We start from the raw sequence: 22161 nt of genomic DNA, 5'->3' as shown, positions 1-22161 counted from the left end.
GTCAACAAATAAAGAAGCATTTTTTGTGAATTTTAAAAAATGTGCATAAATTAGCATATTTGAGTTTCAAAAATTCTGTGCAGAAGTTTTGAATCCCCCACCTAGTGTCATCATATAAAGCAAACAGAATTGAAATCGGACTTGAAATGGCGAAGAAGTACATGAAGCATTTTGAAATTGTGATCGGACGACGGAAGCCACACCACAGCAAAAACCAATAGAAATAGTGAATGAGGGGCATTTACATGTAATACTAATTGTCACTGAGTTGCGAATATAAAAACTGTTTGGTGAAAAAAAATTAAGCAAAACTTTAAAATGGCATAACTTTCTTTTTATATTTTATGTCAGATATTAATGAAATTTTCAGTGTTATGCTTGTTTGATTTTTCTCTATAAATAGATTCAAATCAACATTTCCTGGTGTGGACTCGACTTTAAACAGCAAAAACAAATTGAATCCTTGAGTCTTATGTATTGTGCTGGTCGGGTATTTATCATACATGTACATGATAGATACATACATGGGAGAGTTGATTTCTACAAAAGTTTTGTTCTACTTTCCTGCTAAAATGCTGTTAAAGTGCTTTATCCTCCAATCATGATTTAAAAACCCATGAAAATGTCGGGAATCAGAACGCACTTGGTGAAAAATTCAATTGCGAAAAGAACAGCTCATCTACAGCATTTTAATTCCTCTAAACTTTCAACTGATGTACATACATGTACACATGCCTAGTACATTGTTCAGGTTTCTATGATTACATAAAAGCTTTGAATATTCTACAATTCTTTTCATGCGCTCATTAAATGAGCAGTTTGATAGAGATTTATCATTGATTTTCACTTCTGCTCAAAAACCAATCACAGGAAAGAATAGAAAGTTGTAAAATCAATAATCACTTGATGAAGATTGTCCTTAAAAAGAATATTTACCATATTGATTCCATCTGCATCAAAGGGATTCCAATCAACATTAGAAGGATAGTGATGCAAGCATTTACTTCTGTAGCTTCTATGTAATGGATGAATGTGGCAGCTTTCACCTAAAAGATAAAATCAAAGATAAAGATTGAAGATCACTCCTTTATTCCTTGAGCTCTATCACGTAAATTCAAACCTGAAATATAGTTAATCTTTGAATAATGTGAAATGACTGATTGATGTACTTGTCTTGTCATACAGTTTTTATAGCCTACTGGATGATAACATACAGTTCTTGTATCAAATTTGAATGGTCCAGATTGATGTCTAAATGTAGATGAACTTGATCTACAGTTCTAACTTATAGAAGAGATATTAGAAGAGATAGAAGAGATAGGTTATATAAAGCAAATACACAATGCCTTTCTTCGATCCAGCAAATGGGCATGAAGAGAGATAAAATAGTAACTTTTTCCCTCAGAGAAAGTTTCTATCAAATTTACTATTGGCAAGCCTCAGGTACATGTATATCGACAGAAAGATGCCCCTGGGGAAAAATGTTATATCTCTTCATTTCCTATAGTTTTTGGTGGATCATCAAAAGACATTTGTCTCTATCAAAGTCTATGCACTCCCAAACAACTTGGATATTACGCTGGCTTTTATAATAGATTGGCAGCTGTAGTTAGGACAAGTCCACCCAAACAAAAACTTGATTTGAATAAAGAGAAAAGTTCAACAAACATAACACTGATAATTTCATCAAAATCGGAGGTAAAATAAGAAGGTTATGGCATTTTTAGTTTCGCTTCATTTCACAAAAAAAGGTATATGCACATCTTGGTCGGTATGCAAATTAGGAACTATGACATCACTCACTCACTATATTTCTTTTTTTTATTATATGAAATATTTTGATTTTCTCGCCATTGTCATGTAAAATGAAGTTTCATTCCTCCCTGAACACGTGGAATTCCATTATTTTAACATTTTGTGCTTCAGGCAAGGAGGTCCTAATAGTCAAATTCGTAAAAATTGAAATATTATATAATTCAAACAATAAAAAACGAAAGAAAGAGTGAGTGACATCGACTCTCTCATTTGGATGTAACTGGCTCGTTCATATACATAAAACTATTTTGCTGAAAATAAGTGAAACTTTGAAATGTCATAACTTTTTTATTTTACATCCTATTTGATGAAATTTTAAGCATTGTGCTTGTCTGATTTTTCTCTATTGATTCAAATGAACATTTTTCTGAGGTGGACTTGACCTTTAATACAGTGAACATAATATCTTCTCAAGGTAAGAAATACTCCTTCAGTCCATGGAGCTACAGTGTATAGAGCCGGTTCAGTTCAACAATAGAAAGCTTGTTGTGGTAATGATGCAGCTACAGGGTGCGTTTATGCGCTATTTTTTTACCTTCCTCTGTCAAACTGCGCACTGTGATGAGCACTAGATCGGCCCGAATCCGAGGAGAAACAGCGTTAAAATGAAGGTTGTCTAAACGCTGATTCTTTGGTATTGTGATTCATGTTTGTGTTTTGAATGATTCAAATCGTGATTTTGGCGTGAGGTTGCATTATAAACGCAGCCTAAACCCAGCTGAACAGTATCTGCAGTATGGATGTAATTTATACTGAGAGGAAGATCATGAATGATACACATTAAAGTAGACAACCGAAGAATCAAAAGTATTTTATGATGACTTTTTTTGGTCATCATTGTAAAGGGGAAGTATTACTAATCAGATATATAACTTCACCTTTTAAAATAGTGATTAGAGTTTGCAGAAATCAGCTCTCAAAAATGACTTATTTTCATGGCATATTTCTGCCTTCGTCCGTCCTCTGGCGAGCTCCAGCTGAGTGACGTCACACCACGAGCAGTGAGCAGCTGAGCTGACAGCAGCCCATTGAAGACGATCTTTCCAATCAGCGTTTTTTGCTCTTAGAATTGTTTATTCCTCTCAAGATTGGTCTTATTACATAGATAAAAGTTTGAATTTTCTGAACAGTAAAATGAAATGCACATTTAACATATTTTGGTAACCGATATTTAGCTTAGAAAAAATTATTTGTTTTCAAGAAATATACGTGAATAAACAAAGCATATTTTCACTTAGAAATCATGCTTGCACCACATTGATATTATTATCAATATAAAGCATAGACATTCGTCTTCACAACTGAATAAAAATTATGAAATTTAATTACGTAGCAAGTTCAGGAACCACAAAAAACACGGCAATATATGATCGCGAAATGATTGGAATTGCAGTTGGCAACAGCAGCGAACGCACTTTGTTCATATATCGTTATGAACACGGTCTATATAAGGACACGGTCTGTGGACAAATCTGTACGCACGAAGGTTTTTTTTATGAGTGCGGGGATCCTGGTTCGAAACTCTTTGATTTTTTTTTTGGTTCTGGATTTTTTTTTTTTTAATTATATTCCTTCCCCATTCCTATCAGCTCTTTTTATTTTCATGTGAGATTCTATTCAGTCCTGTATTTATTAAATCTTACTTCTTAATTGCTGCTTTTGATTTTCAAGTTCTTGATTAGATTCTCTACTTATATTATTTGGGCAGCGACTCACTCACTCACTGACTGGAGTGGAGCAACACAATGACGACTGCAGTGGACAAAATTGGTCTTTACAGTCCACAATTCAATAAAAACGGGCAAGGGAACACAGTTCTGATTCACGTTTGGTCTGAAGTTGTCAAAAACAGAAATTGAATATCACATTACATGAAGAAAACGGTAAATTCGGAAGATATTGAACAGGTCAGTAAGGTGATTCAGTGCATGATGCACAGAGAGATGATGAGCACGTCGATTGTGTGACGTCATTATTCTCGACCGTTTTCGGCTGCGTGATTGTCGGTCTGGGGGGCTGAGAAGGGTGTCTCTCCACGACATCTATAAGACTTTTTAGTGACATATTTGTGTATAAAAAGACAATACCTTTCCATCCATATATAATTTGTCTATAATCATCACTTTCGTGAATTTTTCTTCGTGTGTCTACTTTAAGGACCTAGGAAAGAGACACACCTCCATCATAATGTAATGTACATACATGTCGATGGTAATGAGTTTTGGCAAAGGAAGAAACTGCCAAGATGTACATGTAGGCCTACATGTATACAATACATGTGTACATGTATCTCCTATAAAACATGTAGCCATGGAATGGAACATGTACCGGTATACATGTAGATCAAGTTACTTGTGACGAATGGGAGAGAGAGGGAGAGAGAGAGAGAGATGGTGGTGATTTTACCTACATGTACATTCAGCCTCTGGATTTGCTGAATACACACATTGTAAACATGTACTTTATTCCGGGGGGGGCCACTTCCATTCGCGAGTGGATACCATGCGCGACCATGGGGTCTCGAAAAGCACCCTAAACACGTAATTTCCATATTCTGAAAATGCACCCCTTAACAAGTATTGGCGTGTGAAACCCTACCCTTAACAAGTATTGGAAACAAAACGATACTCTTGGTAAATATTCCCTGAAATGAACCCCTAAACAAGTACAGGAATGTTTTATTGTTACGGGTCCTTTGGTCGAGGGCTTTACCTTATTTGGTTTAGTAAGACCCCACCTTCTACACCTCGCGCAAATAGGACTCTAAACACGTAGTGTTGGGGCAAAAAGGACATCCTTTATAAAACATTTCAATTTTGTTTTATCATCCCCGCAAATTCGACCCTAAACACGTAATTTTCCTAGCGAAATAGATACCCTTTTTTCATTATATTTGTGTTTTTGACACCCTTATCACGTTACGTACGTAACGTGCCCTATCGTGAAAAGGACATCCTTTTTACGTGTTTTTTTGGTCGCGCATGGTATCCACTCGTCAATGTAAGTGGCCCCCCGGGACTTTATTCTACAATAATAATGCATGAATTAGTGTGCAAAATCGTCACTACAGAGGGCGTTTTTCAATCTATGTTTATAAATACAGCATAGATGAATTCAGCTCTACATGCACCTGTATGCACATTGAGATTGTACATGTACATGTAGGTCATGTGACAGAGGATAGCTCATCCATATACACATGTACATGTAGGGCCCCACATGTAATTTGGTGCAAAGAAAGGACATACATGTACATGTATGTATACATGTACATGTTTATGTAGGCCATTTAGACATACATGTATGTAGGTGAGTTGTATACATGGCAGGTACATGTATAGTTGTATTGATTTAATTTTCAGCCTAGGAGAAATCACTGATAGGAGATAGACATAGCTACTACACTCATAATTAAAACCACACTGAAAAACATGTACATGTACGTACATTGTATGGCCTCCACGTTCCAGTACGCTACTGTGCGAGGGACAGGGATTCAAATTAAATATTAAAATCTATGTTAAACTTCAAACATGTAGGCCTACATGTACATGGACATGTTACAGGTGGGAATCATTGATTTGAATTTTCTGTACAAGTAGGACCCTTCATGTATGTACATGTATGTGGGTGATTCCATGCTAGAAAAATCAGCAGTGTTGTATAAAAATAGCAATAAATTGAGGGCAGTGAGTATTGCATATTCATTTTACAGGCGTTGAAGAAAATTACAATGTTTCAACTTAATACCCGCATTCAAACTAACCCGATATCCCCTACAAAGAGACTTTCCAAACTGCAGTAAATATTCTGTAACTGATTTTGATGAAACAAGTTTTATCCCCTCTGATAACATGGATTCTCTTCTTGTATTTTGGTTTCCTTTTAATGGGTGCGTTCAATATCGTTTTCCAAATTTAAACGACAACATGAAACGTGATTACAAAAACAAAGGATGAGTTCAATGTCCTCCATTCCCGGTCGTAAAAGTAAACGTCTTTCATATACATGTATCATGATTCTGAGGAAATTTTAAACGCCGAAATAGATGCGTTTGTAAACACAATTAGCTCAAATTTTACAACCCTAAGTACATGTATCGCGAATGCAAGATTGAACACAATTGAGTTTTGAAGTCTTTAAATTTGCTTTCGCATTGGAAACCTACAACACAAACAGGTGCTAGAACTGACCTTTCTTGTGATGGGTCAAACTGCACACTAAAGCTGCTCTAATGACAGTGAGAAATTTAAAGACAATCAAAATATCATTAAGGCTTTTTTATTTCGACACTGTATGGTGCACCAGTGATCATTTTTGCGTTTTAGTTTTTTTTTTTTTAATTGAGTTTCAATCCTGATTCATGATGCTGTTTAAATTTGAAAATCAACATAACCTAATTCAGATCCAATGAAAGATTAAGCCTGATTTTTTACATCTGCAGCACTACGATTGTTTTTTTTTTTCATTCTAATCATCATTTGCTTGTAGTGAACTTTAAGCTTTCCATCAAATATCAATAGATATACTATCAGATAAGACTCTTATGATGTAATAGTAATTGGGCTACTGCAATAAAATGCTACCAGTAACTTTGATACTAAACCAAACTTCTACTGGTAGTCTCTTTCAGGTAAACATGTTTTGTTTGCAGATTGTCATATTATGACAAGTCAATGTGAATGAGATGCTGAACAAGGATTGACAGTTATGATGATGATCAATACTCTCAATTGGAAGAAAGGCCTTATAATCTCAAGCTAGCATCTGCCTTTCCACCTCATTTCCTCTTTTTATAATCTCTTTGTTCCCTAGTAGAACCTTCTTTTCAATAAAGCTCTACATCTTTGTACATGTATATATGTAGGACAATTCCCTAATTTACATTCATACACTGTAAACATGCATGCTTTGTAAATTATTACTCAGTCATACAACTAAGCAAAATCCCATTAATTACAGTATTACATTGTACATTTCTAAAAACTTTGATATTAAAAAGAAATTAAAACATGAGATATTTAATTTTGATCAAAAGCAATCTACATAAATAGCACAATCAAGAAGTCAACAAAAGACGTATTTGTTTTCCCGTTAAAAATGGTAATTGGTCAATTCCATTGTGACTAATGGGACATTTGATACTTTTTTCCACATAACTGAGGTGCATATCTGAAATAGTAGCTGCACAAACATGGATTTACTTTATTAAACTGAAAGAAGAATACTTAAACTTACTATATACAAAAATGTATGCTTTCAGCTTGGTTGCATAGGGTGCTAGATATTCAGAAATGTCATTGTGACTTATGGGACATTGATGGACCACACAAATTGGGCTCTTTTGTTCAAAGTGCCATATCTATCTCAGTTTTATGACAATGTTTTTAGATTTGGGCTTGGAGATTAACTAGTGATAGGGCTCACTAACAGTACTTGAATTGGACTTGATTCATTTCATTTGTTTCAGTAGTTGTGTGCAATCGTGTGTGACTTATGGGACAAGTGAATGTGACTGATGGGACCCTATCTCATTTCATGGAATTAACATTTCCTCGCGATGACTTTTTAAGTCAAACTTAATTTCAGCATGAATAAATATTTCCTAATAAGATGACACCCTTAATAATTCATGCCATTGTGTCAGATATAAATTCAACAAAGGGCAGAAACATCTTTTCACGCAGTTCATTTATATAAAGGGAACATTAACCAAAAAAAAGCTTCCTAACTTGTCATCAAGTTTTAAGAACTGTAATCAAATAAGTAGAAAATAATCAATAAACAATTACAATCATAAATATTTAGCAAACAGATGAAAAATGAACAATTAGAAAGAATGTACACACTTTCAATTGTGACTGATGGGACATAATGATATGACATATTTGTTAAAGATAGGACAAATAAATGTTGCTTTTCTCTATCTGTCTCATACAGTATGGTAAGAAAATGACCTTTACACTACAGTGTATTACATGTGAGAAATTAAGACATTAATGCTGCCATGAAGTAAATCAATATTCTTGTTAACATACTCTCTTTTGTGTCAAATGCTCATATTTTTCATTAGCTGTTGATGTTTATGATAAAACAGATGGATATCAGTGCACAGGCAAATTTTTGACAAAAAATATTAAAATTTTGGCATAAATTCTTTTTAAAAAATTCATTAACTGGACTGTCTAGAAAACAGTTGCAATCGCTTTCTACTATCTAAACTGCATGTACATGTATACTTGTATAGTAAAAAGTGTATTCATTTACATGGAAGATTTACCATTGTCTGTGCAAAAAATATGAAAATAATTGATTTTCATGAAAAATCCAAGATGGCTGCCAAAATTGCCAATTTGGAACCCCATGGGACACGATTTGACAAAGGGAACATCAAGATTCATTAACTATACACTTCAGGCAATACAAAAAATGTTGGTTAAAAAATATACCATGGGGATGCACCCTATCACAACTTCTTTTTTTGCCAGCTGCTTGGGTTGATATGTCATCTCTTTCATAGAAATTCTGAATGCCTGTAAGGACATCATCATTTGTAGAGTACCAAAGTGATGTTAGTTGTCATGGTGTAATGGCGGCCTGGTTCTAAACAAAATAACCTGGGGCCATTTCATAAAGCTGTTGTAAGTTAGGAGCAACTTTTCAGAATGACTAGTGATCCTTTCTTATATGCTAAAACATTGCCAATTTATGATGACATTTACCACAAGGATCATCGGTCGTTCTTAAAGTCGCTCTTAAGTTACGAAAAGCTTTATGAACCAGTGCCCTTTAAGACTATCAGAATGATGGTAACAACCAAGGACAACACAAATCATTATTTTTGCAAATACAAATGTGTAAGACGATCATGCAGCTGCGACTAGGTTTAGAACCGGCGATTCGATGTTCATGACATTATGACACCACCCTTTGGTCCTCTTTAAATGCGCATGTTCCTTTCTATTGGCAGGCGGCAGGAATGATTCTGAGAAAACTTGATTGCAAGCTTCTGAACAATTTTTTGGCATTTACAGGGGCTTTAATAGCTCTGCTCATGGTAGCCTTAAATGCATCTGAGGACTGGTGCTCTTATTTTGACAGGATCCAGAGGGTCGCTCAACTACAAAATTTGTGACTGATGGGACATTGACATAGGTTTTAATAGTTTCCATGGAACTATGTGTATATACCAAGTTCACATCATATGTAAAACAGTTGATGCACACTCTAAGGGGACAAGAAAACCAAGAGAATGATCTGGACCTAAAAAATGACTAAAAGCTAGGGTGAAACAAACCCAATTCACCTGCACTCAGCTTTGCATTTTAGCGATCATATTCAGTTTTCTCCTTCTTTCTGGACTGGGCACACAATGCAAACTTATTTTTTGTTGTTCAATGCACTGCCTTTGATATTCAGACTGTTTTTTCTGACAGTCAGCATACTGTTCTCCAGCTTTTAAGCATTCTTGTCTCTCTCTTTGCTGTCATGGACAGCTTTAAGGTGGCATGGTTTACGAACTGTATATGTGACTTATGGGACATGTGACTTATGGGACTGAAATGTATGTCCCCCCAGTATAGCTATTTCAAGTCCAATACAGATGCAGCTTGATTTGTTGAAGCAAGCATGTACTATGGTAGATAAAAAAGTCCAATACTTGTCTCCAGGAGTCTATGGCAGCATATGAGGGAAACTTAATGCTCAAAACTGTGACTTATGGGACATCAAACATACACACCTTGAAATGTATTTTGTGCCTCATAGTTTCACTGCAGCGTGTAAAACAATACAGCTAATGGTAAATTATTGCTTGGAGGTCACATGGACAGTGGGATTTTTCATCAGCACCCTTTGCTTGCCAGGAGCCAAGGATGGGTGAAAGTTGTACATTTTCTATGAAATCTTAGTACCACAATGCAACAGAGTGTACATTGCGTATTTTATGAATGAATGAGGGTATAGTAAATATAAGTGTGTTTTTGTAAACCTTAAACTGTATACTTATAAACAGTATAAACAAAATTGCTCCGAAAAGAAATTTTTGAAAATGGAAAAATGCAACATTTGGCTGGAATTGACCAATTTTAAAATGAATATGCTTTCATACGAGGTATTTTAAATTTTACTTTGCGAGTCTAAAAAAAATCACACAGGTACATGTACCAACTTCATGCAAGCACAATCTGTATTCTTCACATACCTATAGGCCCATAATAAGCCCTATACATGTAGATGCTATTAAAACTGAGAACTTCTCTGTCTAGCAGTCAAAATCTTCTGTTGTAGATCAGTTTTCATCAAGATAGAAATTGCATAATTTGTGAGGATAGTGCCAATCTCTTATACGCTTTACTTTTAATAAGTAAATGTATTTTTATAATGTAAGTACATGATGCATGATCAGACTTCACATGTTTCATGTAGATATGTGTGTGTAAAATACATCCTTCAAGGACTAGAGCATGTACTGAGATCTATAGGAAGGCCTACACATGTACTGTATGCAAGGGCTTGCCCCACTTCTTATGCACACACTCAGCGCATTGTATGCATATTTTCATTCTGGAATGAGATGGATAAAAATCTATTGCTCTATGGGGAGAGTTCAATGAACAGAGAGACTAAATGTAAAAGTGCACTCATCCCTGTACGTCATCATACCTACTATAGTATGGCTATTGCTAATGAGATGAGAAAGCAACTTGATTAAAAAACACTTTCATTCTCATTTACTCTACAATCTCATCAGATCATCAGGACAAAACTACAGTCATCATTATTGGTATTTTTTTTTGTGTAAAACCGTACATGTAGGTAGCCAGGGATAAGGTACCTCAACCATAAAAAATTACATGTAGGTAGTTTGCCTGGTTTCATGATATTCGCTCCTGTGATAATTATTGCTCCGATGCAAAATCTACACCTGAAAGAGAAATGCCAGTACATGTAGTTGCAGTAAACACTGATTTCATGAGAAAGTCTGTAAAACCAGGCTTACATGTAATTGTCAGTACAGCAGAGATGCCAAGTTCAAAGACCAGCTATGCGTGAGATTTTCTGTGAATCTGAGTGAGATCACAGACATTGTGTACAATGTATATAGGGATAGGCTGTGATAGTTGCGTGAGACAGAAATTTGAGGGGATGAACACAGAGCTACCAAGTCTCACGCATTGTGCATGAGACTCACGCATCTAGGTTCCATCTCACGATCTCACGCATGGCACCCATTTTTCTCACGCATCGGGACCCGACAGAAAAACGAGAAAAAGTAGCATTATTCACTAGATTATACGCACTGGCCGACCGCCTTTGCACGCCGTCACGTCTACCCCGGCATCGAGAATGCAGTCAGCGCACTGAGCTCACAGCTAGTACGTGATACGATGAATCGCGTGCGTGCATCGCATGGATTTGTAGTATGGATTGATATCATGATGAAGCCCATATCTCAAACGCGCGCGCGCCTTTTAAGTGTAAGTACTGGCCGCGCGCGCACAGAGACGCCGAGTCACCGCCGAGTCATGAAAATCTCACGCATTACATTTTTTTTAAACTTGGCATCTCTGTGAACAAGAGTCAAAAATGCTTGAGTCTCACGCATAATGCGTGAGACTTGGTAGCTCTGGGGCCTGTTGCATGAAATGGTCTTTCGTAGAACCGTTCTACGTAAGAACGAGATATCGCTCAACTGTTTCACAAAGCCGATTTGGGCGATACGAAGAATGGTCCTTGGAAAGACACCTCCAGACATGTCCTACGTAGGCATGATCTTCTTTGCACACCGCCCGCCACCGTCGGCAATGAGAGAAAATGCGGTTACGGCAAGCCAACTGACATATCACCTTTAAACATATTTTTTAGGGGGTTGATGCTTTTTTTTCTGGGATGGCGCCAAGTTATTTTTTTACATGGGGGCTAGTTGTCATCACTTTTCAGGTCGACAAGACGACCAAAACGGAAGTCATTTTAACTTCTCTGAGGGTAATGTAAGCCCAAATATTTTCAAAATATGTTTTCTTTTATTCTCCCTATACGTCCTATCCCCACCCCTTTTCCATTAAAAAATAAATAAACTTGAACTATTAAATGGACTGCACTCCCTCTCTGACTCCTTATGCTTTCTCAATATAGATAATTAAACAACATGAAAACAAATTTCTTAAAAAGTAATTAAGTAAAAAACGTGTTTATAACGTTCAGCAAAAAAAAGACACAAAACTAAGATGTTAAACATGCTAAATCATTTATTTTTATTCTAATAAATATTTTTGATGAGCTTGATTAGAATCAATGAAAATTAATTCTTGAATGGATTTGGGATAAGTTGAGATGTAACAAAACAAAGATCTGCAGAAATAGCTAATTGAATTTAAGATACAGATTAGGCCCATAGCTTACGAATCCATCACAATCATATAAATGAAGATAAGTTCACAAAGAAAAGATTATGAAAAGTCCATACGAAGAGGCGCATTTCAAATCGCAGGGTAGGCCCCAAAAGAATCATGTTAGTCATATATATTTTGTATATTCTTAAACCTTATATTCTTATATAAATTTCCATTAATTCAGTGATCAACTTTAAATATGACCAACGTTTATGATCGTTGTAATTTTTAGCATTATTTCCGGTTAACGGTATTTTTTCCATTGCGGATTACACAGCTTTTTCTATGTTTTTAATTATTATTGCATAGCACTACTTTATTCACTTGGCCATGTTTGCAGCAATGTTCATATTTTCCTTGTCTTCGGATACTCATCATGCAACTGAGGTATGTTTATACTCTAAACACTCACATTTGTATTTCTTGCGTTATATCTGACAAATAAAATAAATAAATTACATATTTCACACGCAGCCTCTCATATTTTCCTTTTTAGTCTCATACAATCAGACACTGTTGATTTTGTTTACACCATTCAAACCCTATTTTTACCTCAACACATCACATATTAACGCATAATTTGCAAAATTGTCATCATATATAAGTATTCTATAAAATATAGAATATTGAACTACTAAAATGTCTAAATTACTAAGTTAAATCAATTTTTATATCGGGCAAGGGTCTCTTTCGTTGAAATATCAATGAAAGGTGTCTTTAAAAGGACACCGTGTTCTAAATAAGGGAAATAATGAAAACTTCGATTTTATTCAGTTATGTTTGTGAATCTTTAAAGTTTTTTCTCTTTTTACTTCATAAAGTAAGCTCCATACATCAATTCTACAATCAGTAATAAATAAAACATCATTTGATCTCTTTTTATTGAAATAAATGATTTTAAGAAAACTCGTCATTCCGAAATAAAAGGTTCAGGTGACGATGAAGACTAAATATTTTTCAGATACTATCGATATAAAACGATGTCGCGGACTTGGAAGACAAAATTGCCTTCGTGAAACGGAAAGCGCTTATTTGTCGCCAATCTTCCTATCTCGGAAGAATGGTCCTAGGACGTTCCTACATATCGCTCATCTCGTCATGCAACAGGCCCCTGGTACTTTAGAGTCTGTAATTAGAGGGATTTGGCTTATGACATGAAACTTGCCTTAGATATATTAGAGCATTGTGACTTCTATCACACTGAGTCACAAGTTGTCAAATGAAATACTTTCAGAGAATTCTCAACTTGTAAAAATTGTTTTAAAAATTGTCTTTTTTCTGCGTCCCATACGTAACGGGCCATCTTTTCTCTCTAAAAGGTCAAGGTCGAGGTCATATGCCACCATTTTTTCCATGATTATTCTTCTCCTAGATGTCTACCATCATGAGGGTATTCAATCTAATCAAGGTCAATTAACACTATTTTTCAGGTCATTGAAGCCTCTGAAATGTCCCATACGTAACGCGCGCGAATTCTTGGACTGTACAGTTACATGAACTGAACTTTGTGAAATCTTGAAATCTACGCTGAAAAATGTTCACACTGAAGATCACCAACACAGATATTGTAGGCACACGTGGGACAGTGTATTATTATTGCTGGAATAAAGACCCAACGGAAGTGACCGAATCCGCGCTTATTTTGCTTATTTCTCAGCAATTACAAAATTTCTTCCAGAATCGTTTGGCACATATTTTTTATTCATACAAACAGACACTTGGGTGGTCATTATATTAGATTCTGTAAAAGGTCATTTTGAGATCGTTACCAGAACTGGAATTTATCTTTAAAGGGGAAGTTCACCCTGACAAAAACTTTATTGTAAAAATAGCAGAAAAAATAATAAAAAATAATGCCGAAGGTTTGAGAAAAATTCATCAAATAATTAAAAAGTTATTAGAATTTCAATTATTTGATTTGTGACGTCATATGCGAGCAGCACTCCTACATAGCGAATGGTAAAAAATCAATGAAATGTCGTTTTCTCAGAAAATTGAAAATGGATTTCACTGTACCTTTTGTATATCAATAGACAAATCATTCACACCCGATCATGAATAGAAAACAAAATTAAGTCATCAGGAACCATGCAAAATTTGAAATTAATGCATTTTATATTACATAACACATGGGGGAACTGCTCGTTTATGACGTCACAAATCCAAAACTTTGAACTCTAATAACTTTCTTACTCTTTAACGGATTTTCCTCAAACCTTCACCAATATTGTTTACTATTTTTTCTGCTATTTTTGCAACAAAGTTTTCTTCAGGGTGAACTTCCCCTTTAAGCATAACATAAAAACTAACCTCCAAAACTACTACACTGTACATGTGTAGACGGGTGTATGTACATGAACATGTAATCCTTATGCTGATCATCACATTCTTTTGAACCAAAAACTCAATACAATCCTAATTCTAAAATTTCTAACCCTATGCCCACTGAGTCTAGACCAGAGCAAATGTCATGTGTCACTATCTATCCCTTCCTACACCAACCAAGCTACATGTACATACATTTAGTGCCTACATACGAAAGTTTGCATACATGTACATGTATGTACAAAAGACCAACAACCCAAGTCATGTAGAATGCAGGAGTTGAAAAGCCAATCAGCAGAAAAAAAGGAACACAATACAAAAACTACATGGAGGCAATGTAAGCTTATACAAGCGTAGTGGTCATTGATTTTTTTTCTTTTCAGCACAATAATTCATTGCATAAATTTTGATATTTTTTTTTTAGGTATTGCACATACATGTACATATTTTGTATGTATTCCATCTACATGTAGTGTAGTGCTTCATTTATCTCTTTGTACATGTGCATGTACATGCAAAATAGACCTTTGAACACTGTACGTTTAATAAGTGATTAGTACATGTATCTGAAAGATACGTAAGCTGTAATTACTTGCTCCTGCCAACCGATATCCAAAATTTCCACCATTTCAATTTCAATTTTTCACATAAGACCAACTACATGTACACTGTATAGGCAACATTATAAATTGAAGTTTGGGTGAATAGATACTCTTCAACATGACAAGATAAACTGACTTTGTAAAAAAAAAAAAAAAAAACTACACTGTACAATTGGGGGATTTACCCCCCCCCCCCCCCCGAGCAAAGTATTATTTCCAGCCCTACAGTACAATACATCCATCCTACAAAATATTTTCCTGTATTATACACATTTTTATCAAATTCCTATTCATTATGTGCACAACAAACTAGGGATATAAAACTTTTCTACAATACTTGACAACAATTTTGAGCCTAACAGATCACTACAATGATGTCATGACAGTGGCCCCATAGGCTTACATGAGCATGTACATGTACGTACACTGTACACCTGACAGTCCGGACTACCATATTGTAGAAGACAGATGGCAGTGTACGATGGATGACTCGTTCACTCTTTCGTTTATAGTGCTAACAGATGAGTCATATGAAATGATGGTACTACCAGTGACATGTAAGGTGTACACAAAAACATACATGTACAGTGTAGGTTCAAAGGTCAATCAATGTTATTTGTCTGTGAAGGTCAAATGAAGGACATGATTGACTATCAGAGATGCCAAGTTCAAAGACCAGCTATGCGTGAGATTTTCTGTGAATCTGAGTGAGATCACAGACAATGTATATGGGGATAGGCTGTGATAGTTGCGTGAGACAGAGAATTGAGGGGATGAACAAGAGTCCAAAATGCTTGAGTCTCACACATAATGCGTGAGACTTGGTAACTCTGGACTATCTGTAAATACAGTGTACACTTGTGCAGCTACAATGTACATGTGGATGTAACACTGGTCATGTTTACACTGCAAGGGGCAGAGCCAAGTTGCAATACCAAAAATACCAAATAGCCTACATGTACATAGGAGAGATCAAAGAAACAACACTAAAAAAATGTGTGAAAATGAAGAAAAATACATTGTAGAATGAGAAATGAACCAGCAAAACATGTACCATCAGAAATCTTGAAAAAACAACAAGATAGAACTAGAAGAATGAACATGTAACAAAAAATAACCAAAGATAAACCAGCAATACTGTATGTACATATATTGTATACAAAATTACAAATAATCATGAATGTGTATGTAATGGAACTTTTTATCTTTCATCGTATACATGTACAAATACTCACTGTACTATGTATTGTATTTACATTATTTGTTTTATATTAATTACAACGTTTTTAAAAATGTACAAAAAGGAATAAAATAGATAAAGATTAGGTTGGCCTTTTTCCATCAACACTTTTTCTCTGATAATAATTGCTAGTCGGCCTACAGTGGATTCCCCCATGTATCGACAGCTCATCAGCCCTTTACTGGTAAATTGTTTTGTGACGCGCATTGCTTCATGGATCTGAGTCAAGTGCCCACAGTCAGTTTGATCTGCGCTAACTTCACACACACAAATACATAAAAAGGTATTAGTAGACATACACATGATTATACTGAGGGAGCACTAGCGTACAGTGCAATGGAAAAAATAATGCACGGTCACCGTTCAATTCAAAAACTTAAAAATGCACGAAGCAAAGAATGGACCAAATATTGAACACCTTTCAACCAATCAGATAGCAAGAATCTTTGTTTGAGTATAATAGGGGATGATAACAAAACATAGGCTAGAAAGACAGTCAGCATGATGGGGTGGGGGTGTAGAGGAAGATTAGGAAATGATGATCTAGAATAACAAGGAAGTTGAAGAAAGACCATCCAAATAAGGCCAAGAATAAATAATGAGAAAATCTGAAAAGGAGAAATGGGGTAAATTAAAAGAAAGATAAAGGAAAACTAACCAAAAAAATTAAAGATAGAGGGAATATAATCAGAATACACTAAGGGGGGAAGTGCCAGAAAGATACTGTACATCTAAAGGAAAAAGAAAGAACTAGGAAATGATCGGAAAAGCATTCCCGTGACATGAAATCATCCTTAAATATCTGTAAACACCAATTTATAAGAATAAAAGCAGTATAGCTATATGAAGCTGCTTGCTACTGTTCAACTGGTATCATCTAATATCCAAGAACCACAAGACGATGATACCTACTTTTTGGCTGAAGAAAGGCTCTAAAATTTGAAAAATTTAAGTAAAATCACCTTTAAACTCTATGGTTTAAAAGCATTTATTTTAGGAAAAACAAACTGCCTGGCCCCCAAAACAAATAAACACCAAAACCAGAGAAAAAGACCACCAAATAAAGAAGTTGTGCCCAAGAAATTTGGGGTGTTTTGGCAGCCATTTTGGATTTTGGCCCAGTACACTTCTTTGTTTTTTCAGCTCCACAACGATGTACATAAATGCAGCAAAAATTCCAAACTATTTCTTTCTTAAATACATTATCCTCTTGCTGCTTCTTGCACAAAAATAAGTGTAAAATTGGATAGACAACTTGAATTCATATCTTATTCTTTATATAGTAGTTACGAAGTAATGCAGGGAGTAATGTTACAAGAAACTTTTGAATAATCCAATGACTCTCAAGAATTACACAAACCTTCACCTGCTCCATTGGTAACCTCATTAATACATTCTGGTATTTCCATATATTTTAGAGTACCGTAAGTTTTCTGTTCAATACTGGTATATTTTTTTACACTAGAAACTCTGTTAAACAAAGCATTTAATAAACTAAGATCTCAACTACATGTACATTTAGGTTGATGTGACAAGGGATTGCTGATAATTTTTTTTGTTCTTTGTCAACATTTTGAAAAGTGTAAATCTGCCATTCTTTTTCTTAATCCATCCTAAACAGATCAAATGCATCGATTGTTTTACCCCTCAATTCTGTAGGCATACATTACATGTACCGGTTGCTGTCCATTGATTCCCTACAGTACCCTTTATCAGTGCAGTAGATCATGTGTACAGGAGATGGTCCAAAAATTGTCCAAGAAAACAAGGATATCCTCATAAACTGAGACGAATCATGACATTGCTTTATTAAAAAGGGGACATTTTTTTTTTACTTCCCCCGCGGGATAGACAGCAGCTGCAGGACATAGACAGCAATTAGTGGGATTGAGAGTGCTAAACATATGTATAGAGGATATGCGTCTTGTACAAAAAGAAACAAGATGGCGACGTAAACATATTTTCTTGTCTTAATAATGAATTCTAGTTCAAAAATGAAATCAATGTCATATAAATTTCAGAAATGAAGTTGTATCCCATTTAAATACATGATTTAGGGCTAGATCTTTTAAATGTCGAAGGAACGTAGAAATTTCGGGGGCGAAAATTTCAGTTTTTTGCGGTATACACACATGAATGGGACGCAATCCCTGGCTCCGTGGAGAGTAAGCACACGTTAGTAAATGATTTTTACTCTCTAGGAGCCTCCTGACTAGTCATGCATGGAGCGGCTACTAGTTATGTAGAAAGTTGCATGCGATGAGGTGCTTGCGCGTGACAATTTTGGCAGGGCTGGGGAACTGTCAGAGTGAGATGCCTCATAACAAAGGACATTGAGTGGGGCTCGGCGGCTTCTGAACTTAACTTTTGTCATTTGGAGCCTATTAGGCCTACTTGTAGTAGAGTCTAGACAGCTGGCAGCCGTCTGTTTAGAGGAGTTTTTAAACACTTTCAATATTTTATATTTCTCCTCGTACACAGACGGCTCGCAAACGTGCAGCCGCCATTAGGGGGTTAACAATGAAAAATCCCCCTGTTGGGGCTCATTGATTTTTGTCTTTATTTTAAAGAAATATAGAAAAAAAGAAATGGACCAAAATAAAGATTATTCTTTTTTGGCCTAAAATGCACCAAACGGGAATAATAAATAAAAAAGTTAAAAAACATTCGATAGTCAGTGCAGTGGAGCCAATGGAGTTCAGCTCATCGGAACAACCAATTACAACAGAGACATGAGAGAACGAAGCTTTTGGTCGAAGTAGAGTCTGGAGTAGACCAAAAGCTTCGGTCTCTGTTTAATATGTAATTGGTTGTTCCGCTGAATTCTGTTGGCTCCACTCATTACAGAGACCAAAGTTGTAACTCAATCTGGGACTCAATGGCCATATGTTTTATGTATTATTAAGTTCAGATCAACCAGGGAATTGGGAGTTGCATGACAGTTGAAGTAAGTCACTGTTTTTTCCTTCATTTAAGTTTATTTTTACCTGTTTTCGTGCATTTAGGCCAAAATGGAATAATCTTTATTTTGGTCCAGTTCTTTTATATTTTCATGAAATAAAAACAAATATCGATGAACCCTGTCTGGCCCCCGGGGGGGGGGGGATTTTGTAATGTTAACCTCCCAATGGTGGATGTACGATAGCAAGCCGTCTCTGTACGAGGAGAAATTAAAAAAAATAAAAATGTATAAAAAAAACTCCTTGAAACAGACGCCTTCTAGCTGTCTAGGTCTAGAGTAGAGAACTGAAAATTAGGTCTGAAAAAGGCGGCACTCCCTGTACCAATGTGAGTGCCCCTAGCCAGGAGGCTCCTAATCATAACGTATATTCTCATCGTAGCCAAGAATTCCTTCCCTTTCATCTGCTTGTACCACCATTCATTTGCGTGCTGTCGCCAAGCAAATTTTCCCCGTCTTTTCATATTCATAGCATTTCTCTTTTTTTATGAATTCTTGTTTAAACATAAAATCAATATCATGTACATGATTTAGGGCTAGAGTCTAGATCAAGTTTCAGAAGGAAAGTAGAAATCTCGGGGGTGGTGAAAGTTTCAGGTTTTGGGGTGGTACACGCACAATGAACAATTGTCCATATGGATAGACTGTGTACAACGGATAGATCGTCTCCGCACAGCGATTCGAAGACCGCTGACTGGTCAATTGCGCAGATCACGTCATGACCACGTGGTCCCAAAAATAATTCCTTCGGACTGCGTGCGGAAGTATCGATAGCGATAACGATATCCGGTCACGTTGTCTTGGTTCGTGATCGGATCGCTCCGGTATCGATCGAAAATTAATGAAACTCTGCAATTTCATGCATATTCACGCAACGCTCCGAAACCCGGAAGCCAATTGACTTTGTGCACGTTGCGATAGACTCTACAAATTCCAACGAACACGATGACATATAGACGCTAATTCGTAAGATTTTGACGGAAAAGCGAGAAGTAATCAAAATTCGCTTACCTGTGCGGTATCAGTGAGAAAATAGATCCTCCGAGAATACCTTTCATAATTCATATAAAATATAGGAAAGTGAAAATTCTAGGTCGATTTTGGTACGAAGTGATAGGGAATTGCACACTTGTTTTGGTGGAATTCTGTGTGGGGAAATAAAAGGCTTGCACTGCGCTAGACCAAAAGCTTCGGTCTCTGTTATGTTGGTTGTTCAGCTGAACTCCGTTGGCTTCACTCACCAAATACAGAGACCGAAGTTCTAGCGCGATCTGTACAGGGGACTAAATGGCCATATGTTTATGTACTTAAGATCGGACAAAACGGGGAAGTGAATTTGCGTGACAGCCGAGGTAAGTCACTGTTTTTGTTCCTTTTAACTTGATTTTTCTCCGTTTTTTGGCAATTAATGCCAAGAGGGAATATTAATTTGCATTTTGGTCGCAATAATTGTCAATTTTTTTATTCATTTAAGACAAAAATTGAAGAGCCCCGACGGGGGGATTTTGCATTGCAAGTCCCCTAATGGTGGCTGCACGATAGCGAGCCGTCTGTGTACGAGGAGAAAGTAAAAAAAAATGTTAAAAAACTCCTCGAAACAGACGGCTGCCAGCTGTCTAGCACTGCGCATGCTTACTAACTATATTTTCATTCATAAATTGGTTCTCGGCAGTGGCTGGATGACGTCATGTAATAAGCAAAAATGTACACGACCGCTACGTCAGTAGAGGCGCACGGCCAATATGGGAGACTCTCTCCAATAGGGGAGACAATCTCCAACATTGGAGACTTGCTCTGCAAAAGGACAAAAGAAACAACACCAACAAAAGCATGATTTTTTCCACCCAAAATTTTGTCTCACTGAGGTCAGAAGCCCATTTGTTTTGTGTGTGATTGACAACCAAAATCGTTATCAAAACAAAATTAGACGGTGAATTTTAAAGTAGACGGTGAAAAGGGGTAATTTGTCATGAGGAATCTGCTTATCACATTTTTATTTGCCGCCAAGGTAAACCAAAGCAAATTAGTCTCCAAAACTGGAGACTGCCTCTGAAATTGGATAGGCCTACCCAAATTCTTTACAAAAGTCTCTGATATTGGAGATAATTTCCCACATTGGAGACAGTCTCCAATATTGGCCACTTGTTCACTGCTACCACCCTGCCTGTGGGGAATCTACAGGTAGGACTATGGTATGCCAATGTTGTCCAGAGCACACACTTTAAAAAGTCATTAAAATATCACTTTTGTGACCAAAATGACTAATTTCTGTACAGTTGCAATTTTTTTTTCATTAGTAACTTGGGAATAATTTTTGCATTCACCAGAGCACTCAAAAACTTGAATTTTGGGCATATTTTTGTGTACGCCCTCTATGGGTTTAAAGTAATATGGCAAGAAAATTTTCATTTTTTGATCTCTACTTTTAATTAATAAAAAATTGATTTAAACTATCAAATTTAAATAAGAGCCAAGTTGCTAGGTGTAATGGAAACTGTCAGTGTAAAAACATCAAGCATTTGCCCCAAACAAAAAGAGAAAATTAGCCAAACATTGCCAACCTTATTTTGCCACACATGGAGATATAACCGAGAACAAGGTTATATCTAGTCTTGAGGACGCAATGATGATGATTTTTTTAGATATGTCTTACATTTCTTCATCATTGACGTCTTGACACTCTCTCCATAATGCCTTCAGCGAACGACCAAAACAAAGATGGATTTCCCCCAAAAATCCATCTTTTTAAACCGAAATGACTAGAATTTTGTTAATTTTATTAATTCTTACACCTTCCTACGCCTAATGCGTAGGAAGGTTTTAAAT

General features: G+C 36.0%; 1 protein-coding gene across 2 annotated transcripts in view; it reads right to left on the bottom strand.

The window, feature by feature from the left end:
• Positions 1 to 22161, bottom strand: part of LOC121405782 (DENN domain-containing protein 5B-like) — a 78740-nt gene that overhangs the window by 53223 nt on the left and 3356 nt on the right. For both annotated transcript variants that reach the window (XM_041596733.1, XM_041596734.1), the window contains exon 2: positions 937 to 1046. In XM_041596733.1, coding sequence (XP_041452667.1) covers positions 937 to 1046 — 110 coding nt within the window. The remainder of the gene's footprint in view (positions 1 to 936; positions 1047 to 22161) is intronic.

Source organism: Lytechinus variegatus, chromosome 19 (assembly GCF_018143015.1).
Source record: "Lytechinus variegatus isolate NC3 chromosome 19, Lvar_3.0, whole genome shotgun sequence".
Lineage (NCBI taxonomy): Eukaryota > Metazoa > Echinodermata > Echinoidea > Temnopleuroida > Toxopneustidae > Lytechinus > Lytechinus variegatus.
Note: the sequence above shows the minus strand (reverse complement) of the source record. Positions and strands in the feature narration are given on the sequence as shown.